Raw genomic sequence first — 24,843 nt, 5'->3', positions numbered from 1 at the left:
TCTCACCCCGCCTTCGCCCGGCCTTGGTTTCGCTCGCTCGCCCGCCATGCCGGATGAGGGCAGCGCTTGCTGGAAAGCGGCCGCTTCCACCAGGCTTCCGAAGCCCCGTCTGTCCCATCACCCCGCCGAGAGCCTGCAGCGGGCGGGCGGGCGCGGCCCCGGGCGGGAGCACTCGGTGCTGTGCCGCTGAACCAGAGCTCAGTCTAAGGCAGGCTGTTGCCAGGAGTAAAGATGGCGGCGCGGGCAACACGTGGAGCTGCGCTGGGTGGGTTGGCGCGCATGCGCGGGGCCGGCCCGGGGGCTGGCGGGGCCCGTTACCGGCCCCGCTGCCGCCGCTGCCGCCGGTCCCGCGATGGCGAAGCGCCTGAGGAGCAGCGAGGTCTGCGCCGACTGCAGCGCTCAGGGTAGGCACGGCACCGCCACCGGCACCGCGCGGGCTCCCTTCTCGGGCCGGGGGCCGCAGGGACGCCGCTGGCCCCGGGGTGTCACCGCCCCGGAGCGGCCGCTGCTGCACCTGTGAAGGGCCCGGGATGGTTTGGGTTGAAAGGGACCTTAAAGCTTATTCCGTCCACCCCCTGCCATGGGCAGGATACTTTCCAGGAGTCCAGGTTGCTCCAAGCCCCGTCTAGGCTGGCCTGGGACGCTTCCAGGGCTGGGATAGAACTCGGTGTCCGAGTGTCCGGGTGCCGCTGGCACCGCCGCCCCTCCCGGGCCCGGGGGAGGCTGAGGGGGGGCAGAGCTCCGGGGAACATCCTGTAGACACCCAACGGCATGAAAGGAAATGTGGAGCTCCCTAATTCAGGAAGGAGGAAAGCTGACAGAAATCCACCTTCCAGTCACGGGGCTGAAAGGTGGGAGGAGGGCGTGGGTTGGGAATGTGTCACTGGAAGGGACAGTGGCTGTTTTGGGGGAGTCGTGAAGGCGAGAGCGGCGCTGGGTTCGGAGCCGTGCATCCATTCCTGTGTTCCCAGGGTCGGGGGGGAGTTAAACTGGGACTTGTCCCACGGCCGGGGTTGGGTGTAGGTGTCCCAGACTTCCAAGGAAAGTTGCGCTGAGGTGTCTGGAGACGCGGGCACGCTCAAGGAGCAGTGTCTGTGCTGACGCGTCTCCCACTGCAGATCGTTTGGGAGCTTATGGAAACAGATCATGTCTTTAGAAAGGCTGTTGCATCTCCTGACCATCTGTAGTTGTGCTGCTCTTGTATCTAAAACTGTCCTGCTTTATTTCATCAGCTCTGTGTGTTTGTTCTGTCTGTCTCTTTTCTGTCTCTCTAGTTTTTGCCGTTTGTTTTCTGGGCAGGTTCTCCCAATGAAATTAATTAAAGCACAGTAATGTAGATAACACTTGAATTGGCAGAAGATAGGTTGTGGGAGGGGGAGAACAACTTTTATCAAATCTGAGTTATGTTTTAAAAAATGATAAAAATTCCAAGTTAACTTCCAGGAAGTTACTTCCTTCTTTTTACAGAAGGAATTCTTCCCTGTGAGGGTGGGGAGGCCCTGGCACAGGTTGAGCCATCCCTGGAAGTGCCCAAGGCCAGGTTGGACGAGGCTTGGAGCACCCTGGGATAGTGGAAGATGGCCCTGCCCATGGCAGGGAGTGGAACTGGGTGAGCTTTAAGCTCCCTCCAACCCAAACCAGTCTGGGATTCTGTGATTCTACTTGTATCGTTGTAGAATTTTGGTTCTACGATAAATGGAGTTGGCATCTCCCAGGCAGGCAGTTGTCCCTATCACACAAGGAAGCCTATCTATGCTTTCACACACCGAGTGTGCTCTGACTCTGAGATAAAGCTGTGTGAATGTTTGTGTTCCTTAAGCTCCTCGGGGTATCGGAATCACTGTCGGGGTAATCCTGTAACCCGGCCTTTTATCGTGGCATTAGAGCACTGCCAGGTCTTTACTTATTTACTAGAAATCCACTGGCTTATCCACGTATATGAAGCAATCTTAATTTAATCCTTTTGTAAATAAAATGAATCAACCCCTTCCTTTACCTAAACCAGGGGGGTTGTCAGTGGGTGCAGAGGGGCTGTGTCAGGAGACCTGAGGGCTGCAGCCTTTGCATCACAGCGGATGTGCCTGGCACCTGCATTAGTTAGTGCTTCCCCTGGAACCTCATCAATGCCCCCTTTGTTCCTGTGGCAGAGTACGGAGGGTTTTCTTTGACACGAGGTGATCTTACGGGAGCTCTTGTGCTGCACTTCCTATCCTGAGGCAGGAGCTCACTTCTCAAACCCACGGCCGGGCTTGTCTTCATCTCACGCTTCCTGTTTTGAACCACCCTGCAGGTTCCTGAAAGCGCCTGCCCGGCCCTGCAGCTTCTCCCCGCTTGTCTTTTGTACCAAAACCAGCGTGGGCAGCAGGGCCAGGCTGTGACCACTCCTGTGCTGGATACTGAGGCCCCTTGAGTGCTCTGTTCAGCTCTGGGCCCCTCTCTCCAGGACAGACATTGAGGGGCTGGAACGTGTCCAGGGAAGAGGAAGGGTCGGGAGGAGCAGGAGCAGCTGAGGGAGCTGAGAAAGGGGCTCAGCCTGGAGAAAAGGAGGCTCAGGGGGGACCTTGTGGCTCTGCACAAGTCCCTGACAGGAGGGGGCAGCCGGGGGGGGGTCAGGCTCTGCTCCCAGGGACAGGAGGAGAGGGATCTGCATCAAGCTGTGCCAGGGGAGGGTCAGGTTGGACATCAGGAGGAATTTCCTCATGGAAAGGGTGGTCAGGCCTTGGCAGGGGCTGCCCAGGGAGGTCTGGAGTCAACATCTCTGGAGGTATCCAAGGAAGGACAGGATGTGGCACTCAGTGCTCTGGGCTGGGTGACACGGTGGGGATCGGGCACAGCTTGGACTCGATGATCCTGGAGGTCTTTTCCAACCTCAGTTATCCCAGGATTCTGTGTATTTTGGTACTGGCTTCAACGTGTTCTGATTGAGTCCATAAGTAGGTCTCTCTTAAAAATTACTCAAATTCCAGGGCAGACACTTCATTGCATTAAATTTAAACCTAAAATATCCAGGGGCACTGGGTGTTGAGGTGGAGGTAAAGAAAACCCCCGGTGCCGACTGTTGATAATGCAGAGCAATGCTCACAAACAGCCTGGAAATGGCAAGGGGAAGGATCCCTTAGAATCCCATCCATGTGTGATGAGGTTGTCTCTAACATGAAGGGACCAGGCTCATTAATCTGGAAGGCTGCCTCAGTTTGGGTCATTAGGTTGCCATGAATGCATCTCACTCCATTGCTATTCTTTTTCTTCTTGGAAGTGAAAGTTGTTAAATAATGGAATGATTTAAAAAGGAGTTTATGTGCTTGTTGTTAATTTGGTTTTTTTTATAATTACTTTTTCTTCTCTGAAACACCTGCTTTCATTTGGCTCTGGGCTGGGCTGGTTTTGGCGGGTCAGGAGATGCTCCTGTCCCTCGTGGCTCAGACAGATTTGCCTGCATTGCCTGCAGCACACCCGGATCATCAGCTCTGCTCAGAAACCACAGCTGTGGTCACATCTCATTTGCAAGGATTCAGTCCGTTTGTTGCATGGGTCAGAGGAGACTTTTCCATGATGCCCCACTGCTCAGATGTGTTCTGACAGGACTCAGAAGTTCTCTCATCAGATACCAGGCTCGCCTTGTACTCGCTTATTTGGCCTCAGACTCATCTCTGCGTTTGAAATTAAGATTTTTCCAAAATAAAAGAGATCTTGATTTCCTTTTTTGTTCTCCTGGGATGTGCTAGGTCTGAAGCTCTGCTGGCTGCTCAGTTGCCTGTTCCTGCTGGGTTCAGGCACGTTGAGTTTCACGTGTCACTGACAGAAATTGGAGTTTCTTCTGGAGACTGAGCTCTGAGCAGCCGAGGGACCTGTTTGGTGTCCTGTGGGCATTTATTATTTCAACCTAATGTGCCATTCCTACTTGATTTTATGCCTTTTGATGTCTAAAGCTACATAATAGCTCATATATATTATTTACTACTTCACTTCCCATCAGTTTTCTTCTGGGCTGCTTATGAGATGCTTCAGTTTGGATGTGGTGAGAGATGAAGTTATTTTGCTTGAGAATTTTGGATTTTATTGAGCCTTTGACTTGACACATCGGTATCCTTTTTTTTATTATGACACTCTTGAGTGTTTTTATTATTTAAAGTGGAAATTTAAAAGACATTGTTATATATAAAACTGAAAACAGAGTAGTAGGTAAAAAAGCCTGACTGCTGTGGCAACTTCATGTGTATAGATTTGTTTTTAAAAAAGATTTTTTGACAAGTTAAAAAAAAAAACAAAAACCCCCAAAACAACCGCAGGTTTTTTCCCAAAGAGCAGGAAGGTGCTGTTGTTAGGAATACTTTTGTGGGAGTCCACAAAATAACAAGTAAAGCACTTGAAGGTGGTGATAAATTCAGTGTCCTGTTATGTTTAGAAAGGAAAGTATTTTCACAGGAAGAACTGCAAGCAGTGGGGCTTTTTCCCAAGTTTCCACTGCAGATCTCCTCACTGTCCTTGGAATCCCACATCCCCCTTGAGTGCAAGGGCTGGTGTTTCCCATTTTCCCAGCATCCAGAGCCCCAGCAAGGCTGTAAGACTTACAGGCTCACACAGTGGCTAAGCAGGGAAGGTTAAAAGGCAGAGCCGCTCATTTTAGACTCTGCTTTTGCAATCCAAGGTCATGTTGCTTCCTGTGTTACAATGAATGGCTTCTTTTGCAGATCCTTGCTGGGCATCCATAAACAGGGGGATCCTGATCTGTGACGAGTGCTGCAGTGTGCACAGGAGCCTGGGCCGTCACATCTCCCAAGTGAGGCACCTCAAACACACCCCGTGGCCTCCAACACTGCTGCAGGTAGGGAGGAAAACTGTTTTCCTCCATTAAAGCCAGATATAGTGATTTTTTAAAATGTAATTTAAATCACTAAACCTTTTTTTGAGAGGGGCTGGCCCTGTTAAGCTTTGCTTTTCAAGGTTATTCTTGTTTTGTTTCTCTTGTTTTTCTGTGGTGGACCACTAAAATCAGAATTGTCTTTGCCTTTTGAATTTGACACCTTTGCTTTGGAAAGTCACCTCAAGTTTTCTTTCACAATTCTGCTGTACATCTGCTTCAACCTGAATTTTCAGTGTAATGCAAGGTTTTCTTTGAACTGGAGCTGCTGTTGGGAAGAGCAGAGAATTTTAAGGCTGTTCTCCCTGCATTCCACATCATAACCTCCTAAGCACGTGCCCAGTTCTGATATCCCAGTAGGTTACAGATGCTGGCCCGCAGAGTGGGAATCTGTTGCCTTGATATCTACTTAAAAACAAGTACAGGTATTTGATTAGTGCAGCCAGCAGCAAAATGTCTGTGTATTCTGGCTTTCAGATGGTGGAAACGCTGTACAACAATGGTGCTAATTCCATCTGGGAACACTCCCTGCTGGACCCTGCCTCCGTGATGAGCGGGCGGCGCAAGGCCAGCCCGCAGGATAAAGTGCAGTAAGTGGGAAATGCAGAATTCTTATGTTAGAGAAGTGGGGTTATTTTGTTCAGCAGTGACAGGGCAGCAAGGAATCTGTAGGAGCCTGTGTGTGTTGGCTTGCTGGAAGAGAAAAAGACTAAAGTGGTTATTTTTTTCTTTTAGTTCCAAGTATTGGTTTTTTTTAAAATTTATTGAAAAATGGGAATACAGTGCTTGAATTCTCTGAATTATTGATTCCTGTTGAATAGTGAGGACCTTTAGTCAAAGGACTTTTCTTTGTCATGTGCTTCAGTTCACTGAATGCTGCCAACAAAATGGAGTTTGGTTGAGGAATTAAATAAAACTTTAGAGATTTTTGTCCCTGACTATGGTGCTTTATTTGAAAATGTAAATAACTGCGTAGAGTAAGTGTAGATCTTCAGCTGGCATGGTTTTAGAGTCTGTATTTCTTTTAAGAAACAGACACCACATGCTGCAGTCTGCAGATACTTGATGGTTGTAACAGACGTTTTCTCTGTATGGTCAGACAATCTGCACTGGGTTGTTTTTAATGAAAATATTTTTCCATGCCAGCAACATGCAAAGCTCTGATTCAGTCTTCACTTGTGAATTTTTCTCTTTTTCTGGAGCATCTGAATTACTTATGAAAGCACTGATATTTCTTCCCTTTCCCTTCTTATTGCCTGGATTTCTCTTTGCAGTCCCAACAAAGCAGAGTTCATCAGAGCTAAATATCAAATGTTAGCATTTGTGCATCGCCTGCCGTGCCGGGAGGACGACAGTGTCACTGCCAAGGATCTCAGCAAGGTCAGTGGCTCCTGGGACAGCACAGGCAGATCTCACTGACTTCCCTTAGTTGCTTTTGGCTTAATTGTTTCTGGTTTTCTGCATTATTACATAAATTAATAAAGCTTGACTTCAACTTGAAGCCCCTTTTTTGTGGTTATCTATGCGGATGCTGGAGGTGATGTTAAGAGGCATTAATTGAGGTGAACTGGAGAAAACCCTTTACACTAAAGATCTGTAGTGAGAACTCTGTTTCTCAAAGCAAGGCTGAAAAACAACTGCTGACTCACAGTTGTTGCTGCTGTATTAAATATAATTCTACTTCTTTTTCAGCAACTCCATTCCAGTGTGAGGACAGGCAATCTGGAGACCTGTTTGCGACTGCTCTCCTTAGGAGCTCAAGCCAACTTCTTTCATCCTGTAGGAACACTTTATTTTCATTCTTTTGCTATACAATCAATTACAGTTCACATTATTTATGCTCATTTCAGCTGATTCATGTTATATTTCAATCTCCTACTCACACCTGTTGGTTAAGTAGATCTTTTCTTTCATCTCTTGCAGGAGAAAGGAAACACCCCGCTCCACGTTGCTGCGAAGGCAGGACAGACTTTGCAAGCAGAACTATTGGCAGTTTATGGTGCTGATCCTGGCACACAAGATTCCAATGGGAAAACTCCAGTTGACTATGCAAGGTAGGAGTCTCTGATGTCCATAAATCACACAGTGGACCTGCTGAGATACGTTTCTGTCCTGAAAGAATTTGTCTGTTAAATGCTAATAGTACTTTTTCCAGGAAGAGTGAATGAATGAAAATGAGGAATAAGTATTTTCATCAGATCACAGCCTGTGTTCTGGGTGCCTGAGACATCAGCTGTGAGCCCAATGACACAGGCTGTGCCAATCTAGCAGCTCACAGGAAATTAATCAGACAAGAGTGTCTGCAAGTTCAGGCTTCAGGAGTGGGGATTGACTCAGGAATTGCTGTAGGAAAGGGCTGGGTTGGGGCACACGGGGTTGAACCAGGCTGTGAGTCTGTGATGGGTTGATGCACTCAAACACCTGCAGTGTTGGCTTGTACTAAATCTGTTTCTCTGCCCATTTCTGTGTGTCACTGGCTGACCCCTGTCCCCTGTGTGTGAGCAGGCAAGGGGGGCACCACGAGCTGGCAGAGAGGCTGGTGGAGATCCAGTACGAGCTCACAGACAGGTTGGCTTTCTACCTCTGTGGCAGGAAACCAGGTGAGCACAACACCTGCACTCTCAGACCTGTCACTGTCTGTTCCAGCACAGTTCAGACTGTGCTGTGTCCTATTTGTGTCAGGGGCACTGCATTTCTTGTATCACTTCCAAATATTCTAATGTTATATGAATTACACAGAAAGAACCAAAGGAAGTATGAGGCAAGATTAGGGTTGATGCATTTAAAATTCAGATAAAACTGCGGGGTTTTAAATAGATATAAATTAAAAACAAAATTCCTTCTTGGTTTTCCACAAATACATGTTTTTTATGTACTGTAAAAACTCTTCCAAGTAGTTTCTTCTAATTGAAATGCAACAGCAGGGGAGTGTTCTATTAAGTGTGTGCCTTTTGAACACAAGGACACTTAGAGATTTTTAACCATAAAGGTAACCTGTGTTAAAACTTAATTTTCCTTTTTAACAGAATTTCAATACAAGTAATAAGCCTTAATTGGAATCTTTGATAACACCTGGAAATCATGGCAGGAGCCTTTTTTTATAACTTGCTAGTTGCCTATAATTGGAAATTGAGTAATTACATGCAAGATAAATTACTTAATGTTGCCTGATGCTTATATTATTGAAAACTGTAAGCCAGTACCAACCTATTAAAATGCCATTTGTTTTCAATTCTAGAGCACAAAAATGGGCAGCACTTTGTTATACCTCAGATGGCAGACAGGTAAGTTGCTGATTCCATCACATGTCTGAAAATATCAGGGTAAAAAAACCCTAATAATTAAATTCTCTTTCCTTTCTGAAACACCTTTTAAGCTTGTTGCCATTCTAACTTTTTAATGTGTGCCTTTATTAGTCTTGAAAGCTTTTTTCCCTAGAAAGAGTATTGGGATATCAACAAACCAGAAAATTATAGAAGTTGACTGTATTTGTTAAAATGCAGGGAGAAGGTGAGACATTTCTGTGAAGGGAACACACATGGGGAATTCCTAGGAAACAGATTGTGGAAATAATTCAAGGACCAATTGAGTGTTTTCCTGATTTTTGTAATGCTTTTAACTTTTGGTTGTGATCAATGAAGTCATATTTGTATAAGAAGCATCAAGTACTAATTTTAAGTCCCTGTTCCTCTTTTATTGCTGTGCAATTGGAAATAAGACGGCTGTAAGTAAACCACTGTCCAACCTCCTGCTTGCAACATTGCTGTGAAAAACTGTAATAACCTAAAAATTGTGTGGGTAAAAAGCTGTGGGTATTCATATTCCAAAGAAATTTTGGTATTATTTGGTTTTAAATGTAAAAAATTGTTGTATAAGAGAGCATAAGAATGTGCTAATAGTGATATTATAGTAGCAATATTAGCAGCATCAGTGTGTCAAAAATAATGCTAAAAATACTAAAATATGAGGGGGTTTAAGATAAAAGTGGCATTTTAATCACTGAGTTACCAAAATGTTGAATTTTGATACGTAGAAGCCCTGAAATGCTGTAGATGTAATGATCACTTCCTGTTTTCATAGCAGTCTGGATGTATCAGAACTGGCAAAAGCAGCCAAGAAGAAGCTTCAGTCTGTAAGTAAAACTCCTTTTCTAGATGTGGCAAACTCTGCACTTCATTTTTCAGGCTTCCTACCACAAGTATCTCTTGACCCATCTGCTGTAGGAACAGCTTGAAACACACAAATATTTTGTGAGCCTTCACTGTTCAGTGAAGTCCACATCTCCAGTGGCATTTGGTACCTCATTCCCACAGAGCCTCTGCCTCACCCCAAACACAAAAGGTCTCTTTGTTGTCAGATGGGAGTGAAAAAAAGTCCATTGACCAGGAAAGGAGAAGTGTAGAACAGAATGGTTGGCTCTGTACCTAGAAATAGGGTGGTCATACATGTCTGCTCCCTGTGCAGGCTGAGAAAGGAGCATTTCTATGAATTAGGCTGAGGAAAAGAGCAGAGCTGTGCTCTTGCATTTTCTCTGTTATCAGAGATCTTACTGGGTTTCATTTCCTTTCAAAATGTAATTATTCTCTTCCACCCTTAGCTAAGCAACCATTTATTTGAAGAACTTGCCATGGATGTGTATGATGAAGTTGACAGAAGGGAAACAGATGCAGGTGAGTGAGGCTTTCTGGAATGAAATAAAACAAATCTGGATTGTTACTTTACATACAAGATGCCAATCCAAGCACGTGTTCTGTTCAAGTGCTTCTGTATTCAGCAATTACTGCTGAGGGGGGTTGCTTTGTCTTGCATTGCCTGAAGGGGATGTTAATTGAAAAAATCTTGTGTTTTTCACAACATGGAGAACCCTCTGGGGAAAAGTTTTCCTCTGAATTGATTGTGTTTGTGTTTGAAATTGCAGTCTTTTATTTGACAAAGAAATAGTGTCAAGCAGTACGGGAAGGTTATTCCCTCTTTTTGTTTTTTCTCTGGAGCAGTTTGGCTTGCTACTCAGAACCACAGTACACTCGTGACAGAGACCACAGTGGTCCCTTTTCTTCCTGTAAATCCTGAATATTCCTCAACCAGGAATCAGGTATGAAATCTTCTTAATACTGTAAAAATAATTTAATAGGCTAGGTAATTAAATAGGCTTAAGTAATATTGCTTTACTGCATTTCATTATTGTAGAAGAGTTGCATCCACTTGGAAAGAAGTTAAAATAATTTCATATTTCCCCTTTAAATCATACTGTTTGCAATAAATGAAGTTGAACAGTCAACTCCAAGTGTATAGTCAGTACTTCCTGGGAGCTCTGCTGTTCATCTGATACAGGATGTACTTTTTTTCCCTCTGCATTATTCTGTAATTTAGGGAAGGCAGAAACTGGCTCGATTTAATGCCCACGAGTTTGCTACTCTGGTTATAGACATTTTAAGTGATGCCAAACGAAGACAACAGGGGAATTCTCTCACTGGTTCTAAAGGTGAGTGAGCTTTTGTTGTCAGCTCCTTTGCAGGCACTTCCTCAGTAGTTTAATCACTCCCAGAGCCCCTCAGCAGTGCTGAATTAAGAGAGAGATCTATTGTTTTTATATATTGGGTTTTTTTTTCTGGAGAGAAAATACAACAGAATCTCTTCTAACTTTTTTGTATTTTTTATCTGAATGCTGCTACCCATTTGTCCAATGTAGTTTGTTGGGTTTTTTTAATTTGTATGAATTTTATTAAGCTCCTAAACGATTCTCACCACTTCTTTTAATTTGCCCAAACACTTAGAAGAAATGAAAAGACAGAACCATAAAACTTCAAAGTTTGGGACAGTAATCATTCATACCTCATAGGTGGATCTAAATTAATTGTTTTCAGAGTATGAACTTCCATTTCTTCTCCAGATTTACTAGTATGTGTTTAATGTGTTGATCTGCAGAGAATGTGGAGCTGATACTCAAATCCATCAGCAATCAGCACAGCAGTGAAAGTCAGGACAATGACCAGCCTGATTACGACAGTGTTGCTTCAGATGAAGATATAGATCTGGAAACAAATGCAGCTAAATCAAACAGGCAGAAGGTAGGCTTGAAATAGTGATACACCCCCAAGTGTAATCTGCATTCATGATCAGAAAATGAATATCTTCATTTCATAATCATGCCTCAGTCTATGAACTTTCTAAAATTAAATGTTGTTGCTTAAGGAATTTTTATTGTAAAAAAAAACCTCTCTAGAAAAGTAATGTGTATGTCTAGAGATAAGATATAGATTTAATTGCATAGATGAAATAATTGGATCTGCCAAAAAGCTCTGAATCAGTGATTCCATGGTATTTCACAAACATTTACTGCTTCCTACTGAAGAAATACTCACAGCAGACCAATAGTGTCCAAGTGAGTTAAGCCATTCCTGGAGTAATGTAGAATGATATCAAAGGGCAGTAAACCTGGTGGTTCTACTTTAATCTTCCCTGGGATATGCACACTGGATATTTAGCAGTCTGTCATTTATAAGTTTGCAGTTCTTTATTGTATATTTTTAAAAAATCCTTATAAAACAGTATTTTGTCACTGAAATGCCAATGCAAATGTTTTTAGAGGAGCTAAGAGCTGATTGACATCAGATTGCTTTTATAGAGGACTTCAAATTATTCTGGTTAATGGATCTTATTCATTTAAACTCCATTTGAACTGTGATGCCTTTAAAGTAAGTACATGAAAAGCTGTTGAAATCTCGTGGTCTTGTTTTCTTCTTCTTAATGGTGTCAGTATTTTTCTCTTCCTTTTCCTAGAGCTTGGATTCAGACTTGTCAGATGGACCAGTGACAGCCCAGGAATATATGCAGGTTAAAAATGCCTTGGTGGCTTCTGAGGTGAAGATTCAGCAGTTAATGAAAGTGAACATCAACCTGAGTGATGAGCTGAGGATTATGCAGAAAAAGGTAACAGCCACAGCAGAGGGAACCCCTCCAGCTCTTGGGGTGTCTGAAGTTGTTAGAATAAAACTGCTGAAACTGAGGATGAAATAATCCAGTATTAAGATAGTGAGAAAACTCATTTTAAAGTGGAGCTGCTTTGGGATCAGATACGAGACTATAAATATTTATGTACAACACATGCTTTGAATGTTGTTCTTTCGTGGTGATCCAACCTAGTAAATCATGAGTCTGATTTGACTTATGTCAAAACTTTGACATCAGTTTTCCAAGTGACAAGGCAGTTGTTGCAAGTCTTGTGTGTTTTTGCTGTCCTGCTTCAATATAAGCAGCTTTAAACAATGAGGAAGCAAGTGCCAGCCCACATCTTATGTGTGTGCACTTATCTATATTTTTGTGGGGTTAAGGACAATTTATATCTAAGTTCACTATCCTGTCTGTCACACTGGTTAGAAAGGGCTGGCTGCTTACTCTCAGATTAATCCCTTTAACTAGTGTTTAAAATCCTGTTTTCCAAATAATTACAATCCTGCAAGAGCGACGTGTAGAGAAAGTTGTTCAGGCTGTGGGGTGGACCCACTGTTTTGGGGCAGAGCAGGGCTTTTGGAGAGTGGTGAGACTGTTTGCACCTGAGGCTGAGCTAATTCAGCATATTGGATTATCCTTGTCTGTTAAGTGCCAGCATTCTCTTCTATTCTGTTGGAATGGTGAACACTGGGAGATCTCGGGGTGTTTCCTTGGTCTTTCAACAGCTTGTACTGGTTGAGCATTTCTCTTGCATCAATTGAATTAACTTTTCACTTATATTGAGTTTCTTTAAACAGATATAGTCTATTTAGGGTTAAAAAAAACCCCTTTGGGGCCTATGAATTAATGAGGCTTTAGGATATTTACATGGTGTAGTAGAAGGGAGATCATTGCTGTGCTGCAGTTTTTCTTCACTGCATCTTTTCTTTCCGATGTGTTAATATAGCAAACTTACTCTAAGTCCACAAAATAATCAGAATTGGTGCATTTTCACTATCAAATAAATACATAATAATAAAAGGCTTCAAAATGCTTTCTTGTTGGCTTCTTAGATAGCAGTAGCTGATGCCTAATTTTCGTAAGCTAAACTCTCTCCTTGCTTTGCAGAGCAAGCTTGAGTTCCTTTGTGCTGCCTCTGGTGTCTGTGCTGCAGTTCTGGCATTGTCAGATTTTATGGGCCTTATGTGAAAGTCTTCTAAGTCCATGTATTGGCTGTTGAAATGGATCCCTTTGCTTGGAAAACTGTTGTGTTGGCAGTCCTTCCCCCCACAGCCTCATCCCATCCCAGGATTCCTGTGCCGGTAGAGCAGGCTGGAGGGAATGGGTCATGTGTTTTGGACTACAACAGCCAATTTTAACATCTAACTTAGTTTACAGCCCAGCAGCTGCTGGAAATCAGCACCTAAATACTTCCAGATCTGGAACAAAGGTGTTTTTATGCTTATACCAAGCAAGTCAAGTAGATTTTGAAAGAGAAATGAACCCCCAGCTAGCAGTACCTGGATTTTCTCGCACAGCTGCCAAGCGACTGTTGCGTGGTCACTTGGCTTTTGGCACTTGCTCTTTGCAAACCAAATAGTACAGTACAATTTTCTTTCAGCTCCAAACGCTACAGAGTGAAAATACCACCCTCAGAAGACAGGCCACAACCAATATCTATCAGGTGCAAAGTGGTTCTGAGTACCCAGACCCCAGCAGCAATTCCTCCCTAAAGCGGCGCCCGTCGGCCCGGGGCAGCAGGCCCATGTCCATGTACGAGACTGGCTCAGGGCAGAAGCCCTACCTGCCCATGGGGGAGGTCACCTACCCAGAAGAAAACATCACCAGGCTGCAGCCTTTCCCTCCACACGTGAGTAAAACTGCTGCTGCTTCTGCATTGCCTCTCATGTTCAGCTTTCCCGTCTCTTCCAACTCTGCTTGTTCACTCAGCTTCTGCCTCAGGGGGAAAAAAAGGGGACAAAAAAAAATGGGGAATAAGAACTGTGAGAATTGTTCATGTTTGCTGTATTAACATGTCTGCAGGAGCCTGATGGTTTGAAAAGCAGAAGCTGTAGCAGTTCTGGAATATGTAAACTGGAGCTTTGGGCTTCTGCTCAGCTGTTTTTTTAACCACACTATATATAGATATATATACATAAAATATCAATATGTGATTGTCTGAAAACCAGAAAGGGGGGGAAAATAGTGTTCCAAGAAGGTAGGTAAAGTTCATGTATTTCTGGAGATAAACACACAGGTACCAATTTGTGGAACTTCATAACCACCTTGCAAAAATAAAATAAAATTGAAAAATTTTCCCCAGCCCACCAGTTTCTTATTCTGAGTTTGGAACTGGAGGCTGGAGATGGTTTAGGTCTGCCAGTCAAGCAGATTCTTCTGGTTTAGTATTTTTCTGTGTGATGTGGAGAGGGAATTCTCTGTTAGCCAGAGGGATTTTGCACTGAGGTGTTCACACTTTACAGAAGTGACCCAACACACACTAGTGCATTTAATTAACAAGTGCATTTAATTAACTAGCACAGTTAATTTTTTTATTTCACCTTCTTAGATTGCCCTGTGGGCAGGAATACAGGACAGTGGTTTTTTGACACACATTTAAAATGTGTGGATTTTTGATAATACCTTTCCCTGTTGGTAGCCCTGTCTCGTATTTCCTTCCAGTTAAATCGTTAAGACCTTTAAAATGTATTTTGAAGTTACCTTTGGCATGAGGGAGGGCAAATGTTCCATGCACATTCCACAGAATAAAGTTGAGTGCACCAAGGGAATCAGCCTCCACCTTCAATTAAATTAATTTAAACTATGAAATCTGGATCATTTTAAATTATATTGTCATGTTGATATGAAGGCAGTTCTGGCAGCAGGAAATGTCCGAATTCATTTGTGTGTGACAGTGTTTGCAACATGTGACAGTGCTTTGTATAGGTCCTTTGGTCATTTGGGTGGAGATTTGGATAGGAGTAGCTGTTCTGAAGCGTTTATCTGTTATGTGGAGTTAGTTAATTTGGCATGTGGTGAATTTTTTTTATTCTCCGTGGAATTTGGCACCTCTGGAATCTCAGCATTACAATGAGCATGAATTCAATTGTATTTGGAAAGAATTAAGTCTGCTCAGCCTAAGCCAGATTCTCAACATCGTTCTTTCTTTATGTCACCTCCATGGTTTTAAGAATGTTCCTTTAATTTCAGTTAAGAGTTTGTTTGTGTTTTGGTTTTTCCCGAGTGTTTTTCTCTTTCCCATTTTTAGATCGGGAGGAGTGCGTTTGTGACCTCCTCTTCATCTCTACCTTCCTTCCCCTCCACGCTTTCCTGGTCGAGGGATGAGAGCACACGAAGGGTTAAGTACCTTCCCAATCGATCTTTTCCCTGGAGGAGGTGCCAATCTCCCCAGAACCACATCCTCTCTCTTCCCCCTCTCACTGCCTGGCCTTCCAGCCTGCATGGAGCAGAACTTCCTCCCTTCCGATCCTGCTGCCACCAGCTCTGGGCACTTGCCTCTCTCTAATTTCACATCTTCAGCCTTTAACACCACGCACAGTTCTCCAGGTCACTTGTTCAGCTGCACAACAGCCCCAAGACAAGCTGGCTGTTGTTTGGACAGTGATTTTTCCAGGCTCTCACTGATATTTCTAAGCCAATGTACAACTCTCCTGCTGACTAAAAGCACTGCATGAGGCCCAGCTTCAAAGCTGCTTTCCTTGGGGGCCGGTGGCTTGCACCAATCCAGGTGGTCCTGATTGACTGTTTGCCTTACAGATACCAAATTTGGGGTTTTAAAAGTTTATTCTGGCTTCTCCCTGCCAGGACACAGAACCTGCTTTTTAATTCCTTCTGTCCCCATTTTATTTTGACTGTACAGTGTTTGGACATATCAGTCCAGAAAATACTAGATTTGCAAGTAGGGATAGATGATCAAACTTTCAAGGGAATATCCTGCTTGGCCAAATGGAAATCTGGATTTGGCTGCAGTGCTGTCTGGCACTGGAAACTTTCACAGGGCTTGGTTGGTTGCTTTTATTGTACACTGATTCTGTATTAGTGATCCACAGTATCCTCTTCTTGTCATTCATCACTGCTGTTTGTATTTCTGACCAGATGGTAGAGTTTTGCCACTGTTGGCGTGGTCTCTCTACACCTGGGAGAGGGGAAAGGTCAGACTCTACATGTAATAGTTTCTTATCTTCAAAATACATGTCACTTTTACAACTGATCTTTACCAGCTGTCCTGAGAGGAGTGTTCAAAAAATGCTGTTTTTTCCTTCTGTGCAAAGTAACTTTGAGATGGTTTCATAACTCCAGGTGCTTCAGTTAAGAATTGTTGGTTTAGCATCAGATGAGTGCTTAACAAATGCACTGAATCTCAGCCAGTGAAAACCAGTTCCTGGTCACATTTCTGGTCTGTCAAGAAGTGTTATTTGGTAAGCAGATTCCTAAATGTTTGGGTCAGGGATGCACATTGGAGGTGTCCCTTACAGTTTAACCCTTGAGATACCCTGATGGTGACTTCAGGGTTTCTATAAGAGCCCCAGGGCTGGTTGTTGGGGCTGTGAAGGACCCTGAGCTGCTGCTCTGTGATCAGAGGAACATCAGCCTGGTGTATTTGACACCAGACACGCTGTGCTGGGCACCTGGGTGAAGCTTTGTAGTTTTTAGAAGACTTGGGGCAGATGTGTGGGTGATCCTGGAGCCTGGCTGAGGATTTGGCCTCCGAGCTCATTTTAGTATCCCTTTCTTCATTGAGCGTTTGCTCTGGGATCAGCCTCCCAGCTGGATCAACCTCCCACTTTGCAATGGGCCTACAAAGCTCAATCCAGCCTCTGCTTCCCTGCATTCCTCCTGCTCTCATTTCAGCTTCCACTTTGGAATTCACCCCTGCCCTCCTTCTGACACAATTCTTCCATGGCCCTCTACTCTGATGGTTGGGCCTCCTGCCCTTGTTGCATCCTGTGCTCTGGGGCACAACTCTCACTTCTTTGGTCTTCCAGCTCTGCACCAGTATTAAGCATTCAATGGGCCTCAATTCCTCACACTTTGGCCTCCCACCCTGTTTTGGTCTCCAGTTTGCAATGGGCTTTAACCACTCTTGTGTTGGCCCCCAAATTGTAATGAGCTCCAAGTCTCATCGGCTCTGTCTGTGCCCTTGGTCTTCCACCTGCAGCTTGGACTCCCCCAATCTCTGTCTCCTGTCTTTATTTTGGCTTTCCCATTGCCACAGTCTTCAGCCCTTGTTTTAGGCTCCCATTTTGCAGTGGCATTCCCAGGGCCAGCCTCCCACCAGTTGGTTTCCTCTCTGCATTCAGCCTCTCCCCCATGGTCTCTGACCTCTGCTCTGCTGTCTTGGTCTGGGCCTCTTTTTCTCTAGGGTTCTCCCCTCTCCAGTGGCTCTTGCTCACTTTTCAGGCTCCTGTTTCATGGTGCTGCTCCTCTGTTTGGCCTCTGCTCCTGGTGGGCTTCTCGGTGTGTGCCCCTGGGGCAGTTTCAGTGGCAGGGAAGGATGCTGTGCTCTGTCTGTCTGTCTGTCCTGCCATGCTGGGTGCTCAGGGGCTGGTGGGGCTGTGCTGTGCTGTGCTGGCAGTGCCCAGGGCCTCGGGTACAATCTGAGCAGGAGCCTGACATGGGGAGAGGGGCACAGCAGCTCCAGGGTGGTGGCTCCTGCAGGAGCTGTTGTGCAAAGAGCAAATCCACATGCACAGGGCATGGCTCTGGCACAGCCCAGGGCTGCTCTTTCCTGCACAGGCTGAAGTAAATCTGTTCCTTGCAGGCCTCGAAGCTGGAGAAGCAGAGCAGCGTGTCTGAGAGCGACTATGACAACCCCACCACCCCTGTGGAGCTGGAGGAGCCAGGGTAGGTGCTGTGACAGAGCTGACACAGCTTGGGGGTGACAGGAGATTGTTCTGTGCCCGGGCCAACCCCTGCTTTGCTCCCCTGCAGGTCGGGCAGGAAGGGGCGGCAGCGCAGTGTCGTTTGGCAGGGGGAAGGGTCCATCCCTGAAGACACAGACTCAGCCCCCAGCTCCAGTTTGCCCAGTACAGAAGATGTGATTCGGAAAACTGAGCAGATCACCAAGAACATCCAGGAGCTGCTGCGAGCAGCACAGGAGAACAAACATGACAGGTAGGGGGGGCGTGCTGGAAAAGCTCTGCAGTTGGTGAGAAAACAAAGAAAACTCTTCAGGTGTTTTCACCTGTAGTACAGGTGAAAGTAAAATACAGCCTCACTATTTCACACCTGTAAAATGTGTAGGTCTGTGGTGTTCCCTGGTGTCCTTAGTGCCACAGGCAGAGTTGGGGACAAGTGACCAGCTGCTTGTGAGTGGGTTCTGGCTGCAGTGCTGCCTGCCCCGCCCTGCCCTTGTGAGTCCTGCTGCAAAACAAGTGTTGAATAAGACACAAAGCAAATGTTGAGTAGAGAACTCACTGCAAGTGCTTCTTGGGTCTTCACCCCTCTGTGTCCATAGGTGGTCACACTCCACAGAATGTGATAGTAACACCAGGTCTTGCTTCAGGCGAAAATTGTGAGAGAATTTGGCTTTCCTCCTGAGCTATTAGTACAAATTATGTATCAGCAAAAGTATTTGACCTATTGTGTTTAGATACAGACACAGCTGAGCAAGCAGAGCACTGCCTGAGCGTACCAGGCTGCAGCAGCTTCGGCTCCCTCAGGGAACTTCTGGCCCACCTGAACAATTTCCAGAATAGCTGTGGGTGACTAAAAGTGATACTCCCTTTGCTGATCATCAGGTGCTGCTTCCCACGCAGCTCTTTCAGAGGGCTGTAAATCAGAGTTACATATTCACAGGTGTGAGCACATTTTGGGGCTGGAACACCCTGGGCTCCAGCAAACCTGGCCCTGCAGGCTGGCAGATCTGGCCCTGCTGTGGCCCCAGCTCGGTGCCCTCTGTGCCTGGGAGAAGCAGCAGCGGTTTGTGTTGAGCCCTCACTTCCTGCCTCGCTCAGAGGAGTGCACAACAATGGGGCCACTTTTGTTCTGTGTTTTTTCCTTCTTGTACTTTGCTATTTTTAGCAGGGCTGGCGTGGCCTCTCCTTCTTATGCCAAGTGACGATTTCTGCTGTGGTTGTGCTGAGCTCGTTGCCCTTGGTGTAACCTTTCCCAGTGCAATCTCTTGTTGCTTGTTTCTCACAGGGAAGCTTTAAATAAGTTTAGTTTTTATGTGTATCACACTATACAATATGATAGTGACACTGTACAGTGATATTTTTTCTAAATCGTTGAAGGAAACAACGCAGCATACCTGGCTTTCATTGTTGAATAGATCAGGCTTTTAAAAAACCTGTTATGCTGCATTTTTGGTTTCTGTACCACACGTGGAGTGGGGTGTTTGCCTGTGCTTAGATGAGTGTTACTTTGCAAAACACTGAAGTAGGAAGCTGCTGTTCTTTGTTTTCCTCTTCCTTGGCTTCCTTAACACAGGGAAATGCTTCCTTATCAGAACGAGATACTTGAGGATGTAATAACACATCCTCCAAGCTCGTGCTGGGAATGTTGTAGAGAAAAATCACGTGCTGCCTAGATAACTGGAGAGTAAAAAAAGTCATGCAAGAAGATCATCTATTAATGAAACCCCTTCTTCCTTTTGTTTCTCACTCTCTCCCATCCCTTTCCCTGTGCTCCATGGGCTGAGCAGGCCCTTGGAGCGTGGGGGCACATCCCAGCTCAGACACAGCCTCGGCACGCGGGTCCCCGGGGCTGAGCGAGCCCCCGTGCAGCCTCTGACCAGCCAGCAGCCCGGCCCTGCCTCCTGGTACTCTGGCCTCTGTCCCTGCCTCCCAGGCACAGTGTCCTTTCTCCTTCTCTCTGCTGCCCCTTTCCCTCCCACTCCGGCCACACGGGGGTCGTGGAAGGCATGCATGAAATGCTCCAGGGGATGAGGGAACTGCAGACAGCCCCTGCAGGCCAGGGGTGTGGCACAGCCCCTTCAGCTCCCAGTAGTGATCAGTGGGGAAACAGAACCACAGCCTGGAGCTGCAGCTGGCTCTGGTGTAAAGGATTCTCCTGTCTCTGTTTCATTTATTGCCTGTCAAGGTACATTAAATTAAATTACAACAACTTGGTTGCATCATGGAATCACAGAATAGTTGGGGTTAGAAGGGACCTTAGAGCCCATCCAGTGCCACCCCCTCCATGGGCAGGGACACCTTCCACTAGCCCAGGTTGCTCCAAGCCACATCCAACCTGGCCTTGGACTCTTTCAGGGATGGGGCAGCCACAGCTTCTCTGGACAACTTGTGCCAGGGCCTCACCAGCCTCACAGGGAAGAATTTCTTACTTTAGGAAGAAATCTTTGCAGTTTGAAGGTCCCTTCCAACCCAAAGCCTTCTGTGATTCTAGGAACAAAACATGTGGTTGCTGCTTCTTTGCACCGTTGCAAAAGTAGCAGGAGTTTCACATCCCCAAGGTGGAACATTCTCACCTGACAGCTAGCTGAGGGCCCCTCAAGTGTTTATACAGCTGGGGGTCAAATGAGATCATTTGCATCCCAAATCCATGAAAAAAGATGTGTGTTTATATGGTATCTTCCAACCTGACCAAAATACTGTTTATTAATGCCTAAAATAGAAATGAAATTTAAGTGAGAGGCTCTTCAAAACAGAACTGCCCAGGTTCAAACCCCGGCCAACAAATGTCAGGATTGGAGAAAGAGATTAACACAATTTACTGCTAATGAGGGATTCCTTTTCCAAGCTGTCACTACTTGAATATCTTCCTGATGTCTCACTGGAATGTGTGTAAACCCAACACAGTGTCAGAGCATTTCACAAGCTCACAGTGAGTGTTTAGACATTAAACTAAAGCCATTCCTCCAGGCCACGCTGGGAACTTTGCAGCTGACCTAGAGAGCATACAATGCAACACGTGTTGTTCACCTGGGTGTCTCATTCAGGTTATTCTCAGGGCTTTCTCTGGCTTATTAGTGAAGGGTTTAATCAGTAAATTGACTTCTTAATGAGTAGGGCACTGCAGGGAGCAGATTAATCATTAACTCAACAGCAGAAGGGGAATTGTGGTGAACTTGGAAGACCTCTCTCCACTTTTAGTTTATTTGGAAGAACTCATGTGACTTGAGACACATGGAAATACTCCTTTTCAAGGCATTTTCCTGCATTGCCAAAATGACCCCAGTGTGTTGCTTCTCTCTCACTGCATTTGCAAGTGACTGATTTTTTTGCACCTTTGGTGTTGCAAGAAGATCAAATAAACAATGACTGGGGAGGGGGGTGGGTTGGGGGCTCTTTTTGCTTGAAAGGGCACTGACCTACCATAACCCACACGTGCTGAATAGTTTTCTTGAATGCTTTGTGATTTTTGAGATTCTCTTCGTTAAGATTGAATCATGTGAACTAACTTATGCTAAAGCTGAGTCTTTGATGCATAAAAACGAGTCTCTTGAAATGAGACTTGTGAGAGAGCACACTAACACTTCACTATTCACAGCAGTTTATGGTAAGATCTATTTTGAACAGACCAGCTCTCATTTGGTATATAAATCAGAAGTGAAATCAATGAGGATTCATGGAAGTTTGTTTTATTAACTAACTCATCAGAATTAGTGAATATTTAGCCTAGAACTCACAGGCTGTGAATGTAGTTGGTAGTTTGGGGATGCATGTGTGTGAGAACTCTGCCTTGTCTGTTTACTGGGTATTAATGAATCCAAGAAGGCATCTTGGTGTTCTGAAGTTGCACACAAATGGAGACTTTCCTGAGAATGTTTTATATAAAAGGTGGGGACAGTTATTCCTTCAAACCAACTCTGAAGAACAACGAAAATCTAAGAAGTAATGTTGCACTATTGGTTAAGTTCTTGCTTTTTCTGAAGCCACGTGGGTGTTTTTAGAATAACAATCACTGAGCAATGAACTGGAAGAGGGAAGGGAGTCTCTACACAGTAATTAACCCAGGGCATCTTTTTGCAGTTATATACCGTGCTCCGAGAGAATACATGTGGCAGTGACAGAAATGGCAGCCTTGTTCCCAAAAGTAAGTACCTGCCACCATCAGAATGGTTTTGGCCTTGTTCCTCAAGTGTAATTTCCCTTCAGAATGAAAATCAAAAATTATTTTCCTTAAATGAAGATGTTAGGGAGAAATGATGGGGTCATGATGCACCGTTGTATTTATTAGCATGGCAGCTGGGAAGGGCTAAAGTGAGTCCAGGCCTTTAATTGTACTCTTGAACTTAAAACTCTTAAGAACAGCAGAAAACTGGAGGTACTTGGATCTGGCATGAAGAGTTGTGTGGTTCTATGGGAATTTCACCAGACTCATCACCCCCTTTTCCATCTGAGTGCCATTGCCTGGATTTCTTTCCTGCAGCCACGTTTAGATCTGTTACCCATCCACCAAAGTGATCTGTTTGCTCACAGCAAATTTAGGGAGTGAAATCCCCATGGCTGAGTTCTTGTAAAGTCTTACCCACCTCTCCAAAACCACGAGGAAAGAGCCAAGGCTGTTGTCCCGCCTGCACTGATCGTCCTGGACACTCTGTCCCCTCCTGCCAGCCAGGACGTGGGCTGGGACAGTAAACAGGCACCAGAAATGTGCATGAGTAACTTCCTAAGGGAGGGCACGGAGCTGTATTCCCTGCCTGCTGCCTGGCAGCCGTTTGGAACCTCCGTGAGAGGAGAAATTCTGCCTGCTGCCACGAGGGGAAGACAGGGCCTGACCGCAGCCGTCCCGCATCAAAGAAACCCTTGTGAGCACTCCCGGCTAATTAAAAGGTTGTGTTGTTCTGCCTGATTCAGCTTCTGTTTTCCCTTCCCAGAAGCCCAAGTCGGAGCTGGTGAGGACTTCCCTGCGCCTGCTGACATCCAGTGCCTACAGACTGCAGTCAGAGTGCAGGAAAGCGCTGCCCGCGGAGCCCAGCCCCGCGCCCGACATCCAGCTGGTGACACAGCAGGTCATCCAGTGTGCCTACGACATCGCCAAGGCTGCCAAGCAGCTGGTCACCATCACAACCAAAGAGAACAACAACTGAGGCACTCGGGGCTTTTTACTCTGGGGTTTTTTTAAAGGTTGGATTTCAACATATAGGTGTGGAACTATGCGCATTTTTATGAGGAAAAAAACTTCAAGGGGCAAGAAACTTTTTTTTTTTTTTTTTTTTAAACTCAGTATTATTTTTGCATGTTTTCTAACAATTTTATGATTAATTTAACCCACTGCCTTATTTTGTGCCTGTGTTGCCAGTGTAGTTATGGATAATAGCATGTCGCAAGTAGCTGTCGAGCCACTCTCGTGTCCCAGCGCTGTACCCAGCTCTTGTAGATGTTTCCTTGGGGCCACGTTCTGCTTTCAGATCCTGCTGGTGGAACTGCTCTGACACCACTGCACAGATGGGGAGGGCAGCATCTCCGTCCCTCCGGAGCCTCCCCTGCCAGGATTCCTCTGGCTGAGGCTCCCCAGGCTCCGGGACCGCTCCCAGCAGGAAGAAGGTTTGTCCTGGTAACGGGGTACAAGCCCAACGTTCTCTGTTCCCATATCAACTGTTGTGCAATATGTTTTTAGTCTGCTAAACCAGTAGTAGTTGTGGGCATCCAAGCTTGTTACGTGTAACTCTACAAGGTCTTTGTCACTTTATCTGTTTTGGAAGGAATTTGAAACTTAAATAGTTATTTCTTTTAGTTGTCACTATGCCATTAATATATATGTTTGATGTTACTTTAGGGCATTAGTGGTTTAAATACTATCCTTTGTTTCTGAGTTAGTAATTCATTGGTAAGTTTCCTGCAGAATTTTCCTGTCATCTTTGAGGCACCATCTTGTTTGCAGCAGCATTTCTCAGTAACTCCAGATGCAATTTCACTAAAGATTTCTCGTTAACAAAAAAAGGAAGTTAGAAGAGTGCCAGTGCAAAAGCAGCTGTGTCTGCCACAGCACATAACCTCTGTACCTCAACATATCCAAATGTGAAAACATTTCTTGTATATCCTAAGTTTTTTTTATGCAAATCTTTCAAAATTTGACAACTTGCTGCCAGACTGCCTGGCCCCAGTGGCCACATGTGCTCCAGGTTTCTTCATCTGTAACAGTTCACAAAAGTGTGTCAGTCCATAATTTCAAAAATGAGAATTTTTTTGGGGAGTCTGAATTTCAGGTGGTGCAGGAAATCACTGATTTTTGCCCCTGCTTGTGTCCCACTTGGAAGTGTGCTGTCACTGCCCAGGAGCCAGCCATGGTGTGTTTGTGTGGATATATCCAAGCACAAGTGCCATAGCACTGCTGGATTCCTGGTGCTGTGTCTGGCTCCCAGAGCCTGAGGGAGGGAAGGAATGGAGAGAGGAGATGACAGCCCAGTAAATTAATGTTCTTCATTGTGGGGTTTTATTTCCTCTCCATCCTTCTGAACCCCAGAAGCAGCTCTAGCCTGACAACGCAGGGGATTAGAACTACAAATGGTCTTTGTGAGACCTACTTCAAAATCATGCAACTGGCAATTAAATACATTGAGAATCTTCTAGGAACTTCTCCTTAAATTGGCATGGCTGAAAGGCAGCAAATGGTATTTTTCAGTCTCTCAGGACTCCTCTGTGTGCTGTTCTTTAACATATCTTACCTGCTTTCCAAAGCAGGGTGACACTGAGCTATGGTGTAATTTATCACTTATTTAAACCTGCCTTTGATCCAAAACCAAGGGACACTTTAGGAACTGCCAGCCCCTGCTCCAGCTACACTGAAATCAGAGTGGTTCACACCCCACAGGAACCCCCAGCAGCAAGTTCATGAACTCTCCACTCACAGCACTGCAGTCACAGAGTTTGTAGCACCTCAAGTAACAAAGGTGTGTTTTTCTTTAGGACTAGATCTCCTCTTGTTCCCCTGTATACAAACTTGCTCTTCCTTTACAAAATGCTGCAGAGGAAAGGAAAAGCTTTTTTGCCTTTTTCCAAACCTTGTATTTATCAGTGTCATTCTGTCTGTACAATATTTTGACTTTTAATCTTTTGTTTACAGTATTACTATAAAATGCTAAAACCCTTTCAGCGTGTGAAATAATGTGGGGTTATTTGACT

The 24,843-nt window shown here is 45.2% G+C and overlaps 1 protein-coding gene across 8 annotated transcripts; it reads left to right on the top strand.

Moving 5' to 3' along the window:
* The first annotated feature begins 290 nt into the window (after positions 1 to 290).
* On the top strand, positions 291 to 24,826 carry GIT2 (GIT ArfGAP 2). Of its 8 annotated transcripts, none has more exons than XM_069031378.1 (21): positions 291 to 404; positions 4,692 to 4,825; positions 5,339 to 5,451; positions 6,136 to 6,241; positions 6,554 to 6,640; positions 6,785 to 6,915; positions 7,367 to 7,461; positions 8,100 to 8,145; positions 8,942 to 8,993; positions 9,459 to 9,531; positions 9,856 to 9,953; positions 10,232 to 10,343; positions 10,787 to 10,929; positions 11,642 to 11,791; positions 13,413 to 13,661; positions 15,060 to 15,149; positions 17,574 to 17,656; positions 17,744 to 17,926; positions 19,458 to 19,603; positions 21,748 to 21,811; positions 22,596 to 22,684. In XM_069031378.1, exons 1-20 carry the CDS (start codon positions 353 to 355, stop codon positions 21,783 to 21,785), a joined length of 2,181 nt encoding a protein of 726 aa, XP_068887479.1. In that variant the 5' UTR covers positions 291 to 352; the 3' UTR covers positions 21,786 to 21,811; positions 22,596 to 22,684. The 8 variants fall into 8 exon arrangements, with proteins under 8 accessions (XP_068887479.1, XP_068887476.1, XP_068887474.1 ...); XM_069031373.1 differs by having other exon boundaries at positions 292 to 404; positions 8,945 to 8,993; positions 19,458 to 19,574; positions 22,596 to 24,826; XM_069031372.1 differs by having other exon boundaries at positions 292 to 404; positions 19,458 to 19,574; positions 22,596 to 24,826.
* The last annotated feature ends 17 nt before the right edge of the window (positions 24,827 to 24,843 follow it).

The sequence above is a fragment of the Aphelocoma coerulescens genome, chromosome 15, assembly GCF_041296385.1.
Source record: "Aphelocoma coerulescens isolate FSJ_1873_10779 chromosome 15, UR_Acoe_1.0, whole genome shotgun sequence".
NCBI lineage: Eukaryota > Metazoa > Chordata > Aves > Passeriformes > Corvidae > Aphelocoma > Aphelocoma coerulescens.
This window is presented reverse-complemented; position numbering and strand designations above follow the sequence as displayed.

What these genes read in the sequence shown, in the direction of transcription:
- GIT2 (XM_069031372.1), top strand. Translation starts at nt 353, where the DNA reads ATGGCGAAGCGCCTGAGGAGCAGCGAGGTCTGCGCCGACTGCAGCGCT. An exon ending in CCAAGAAGAAGCTTCAGTCT is followed by an intron (nt 8,994 to 9,458) that starts GTAAGTAAAACT and finishes TTCCACCCTTAG; the next exon opens with CTAAGCAACCATTTATTTGA. An exon ending in CAGGAGAACAAACATGACAG is followed by an intron (nt 17,927 to 19,457) that starts GTAGGGGGGGCG and finishes TGGGCTGAGCAG; the next exon opens with GCCCTTGGAGCGTGGGGGCA.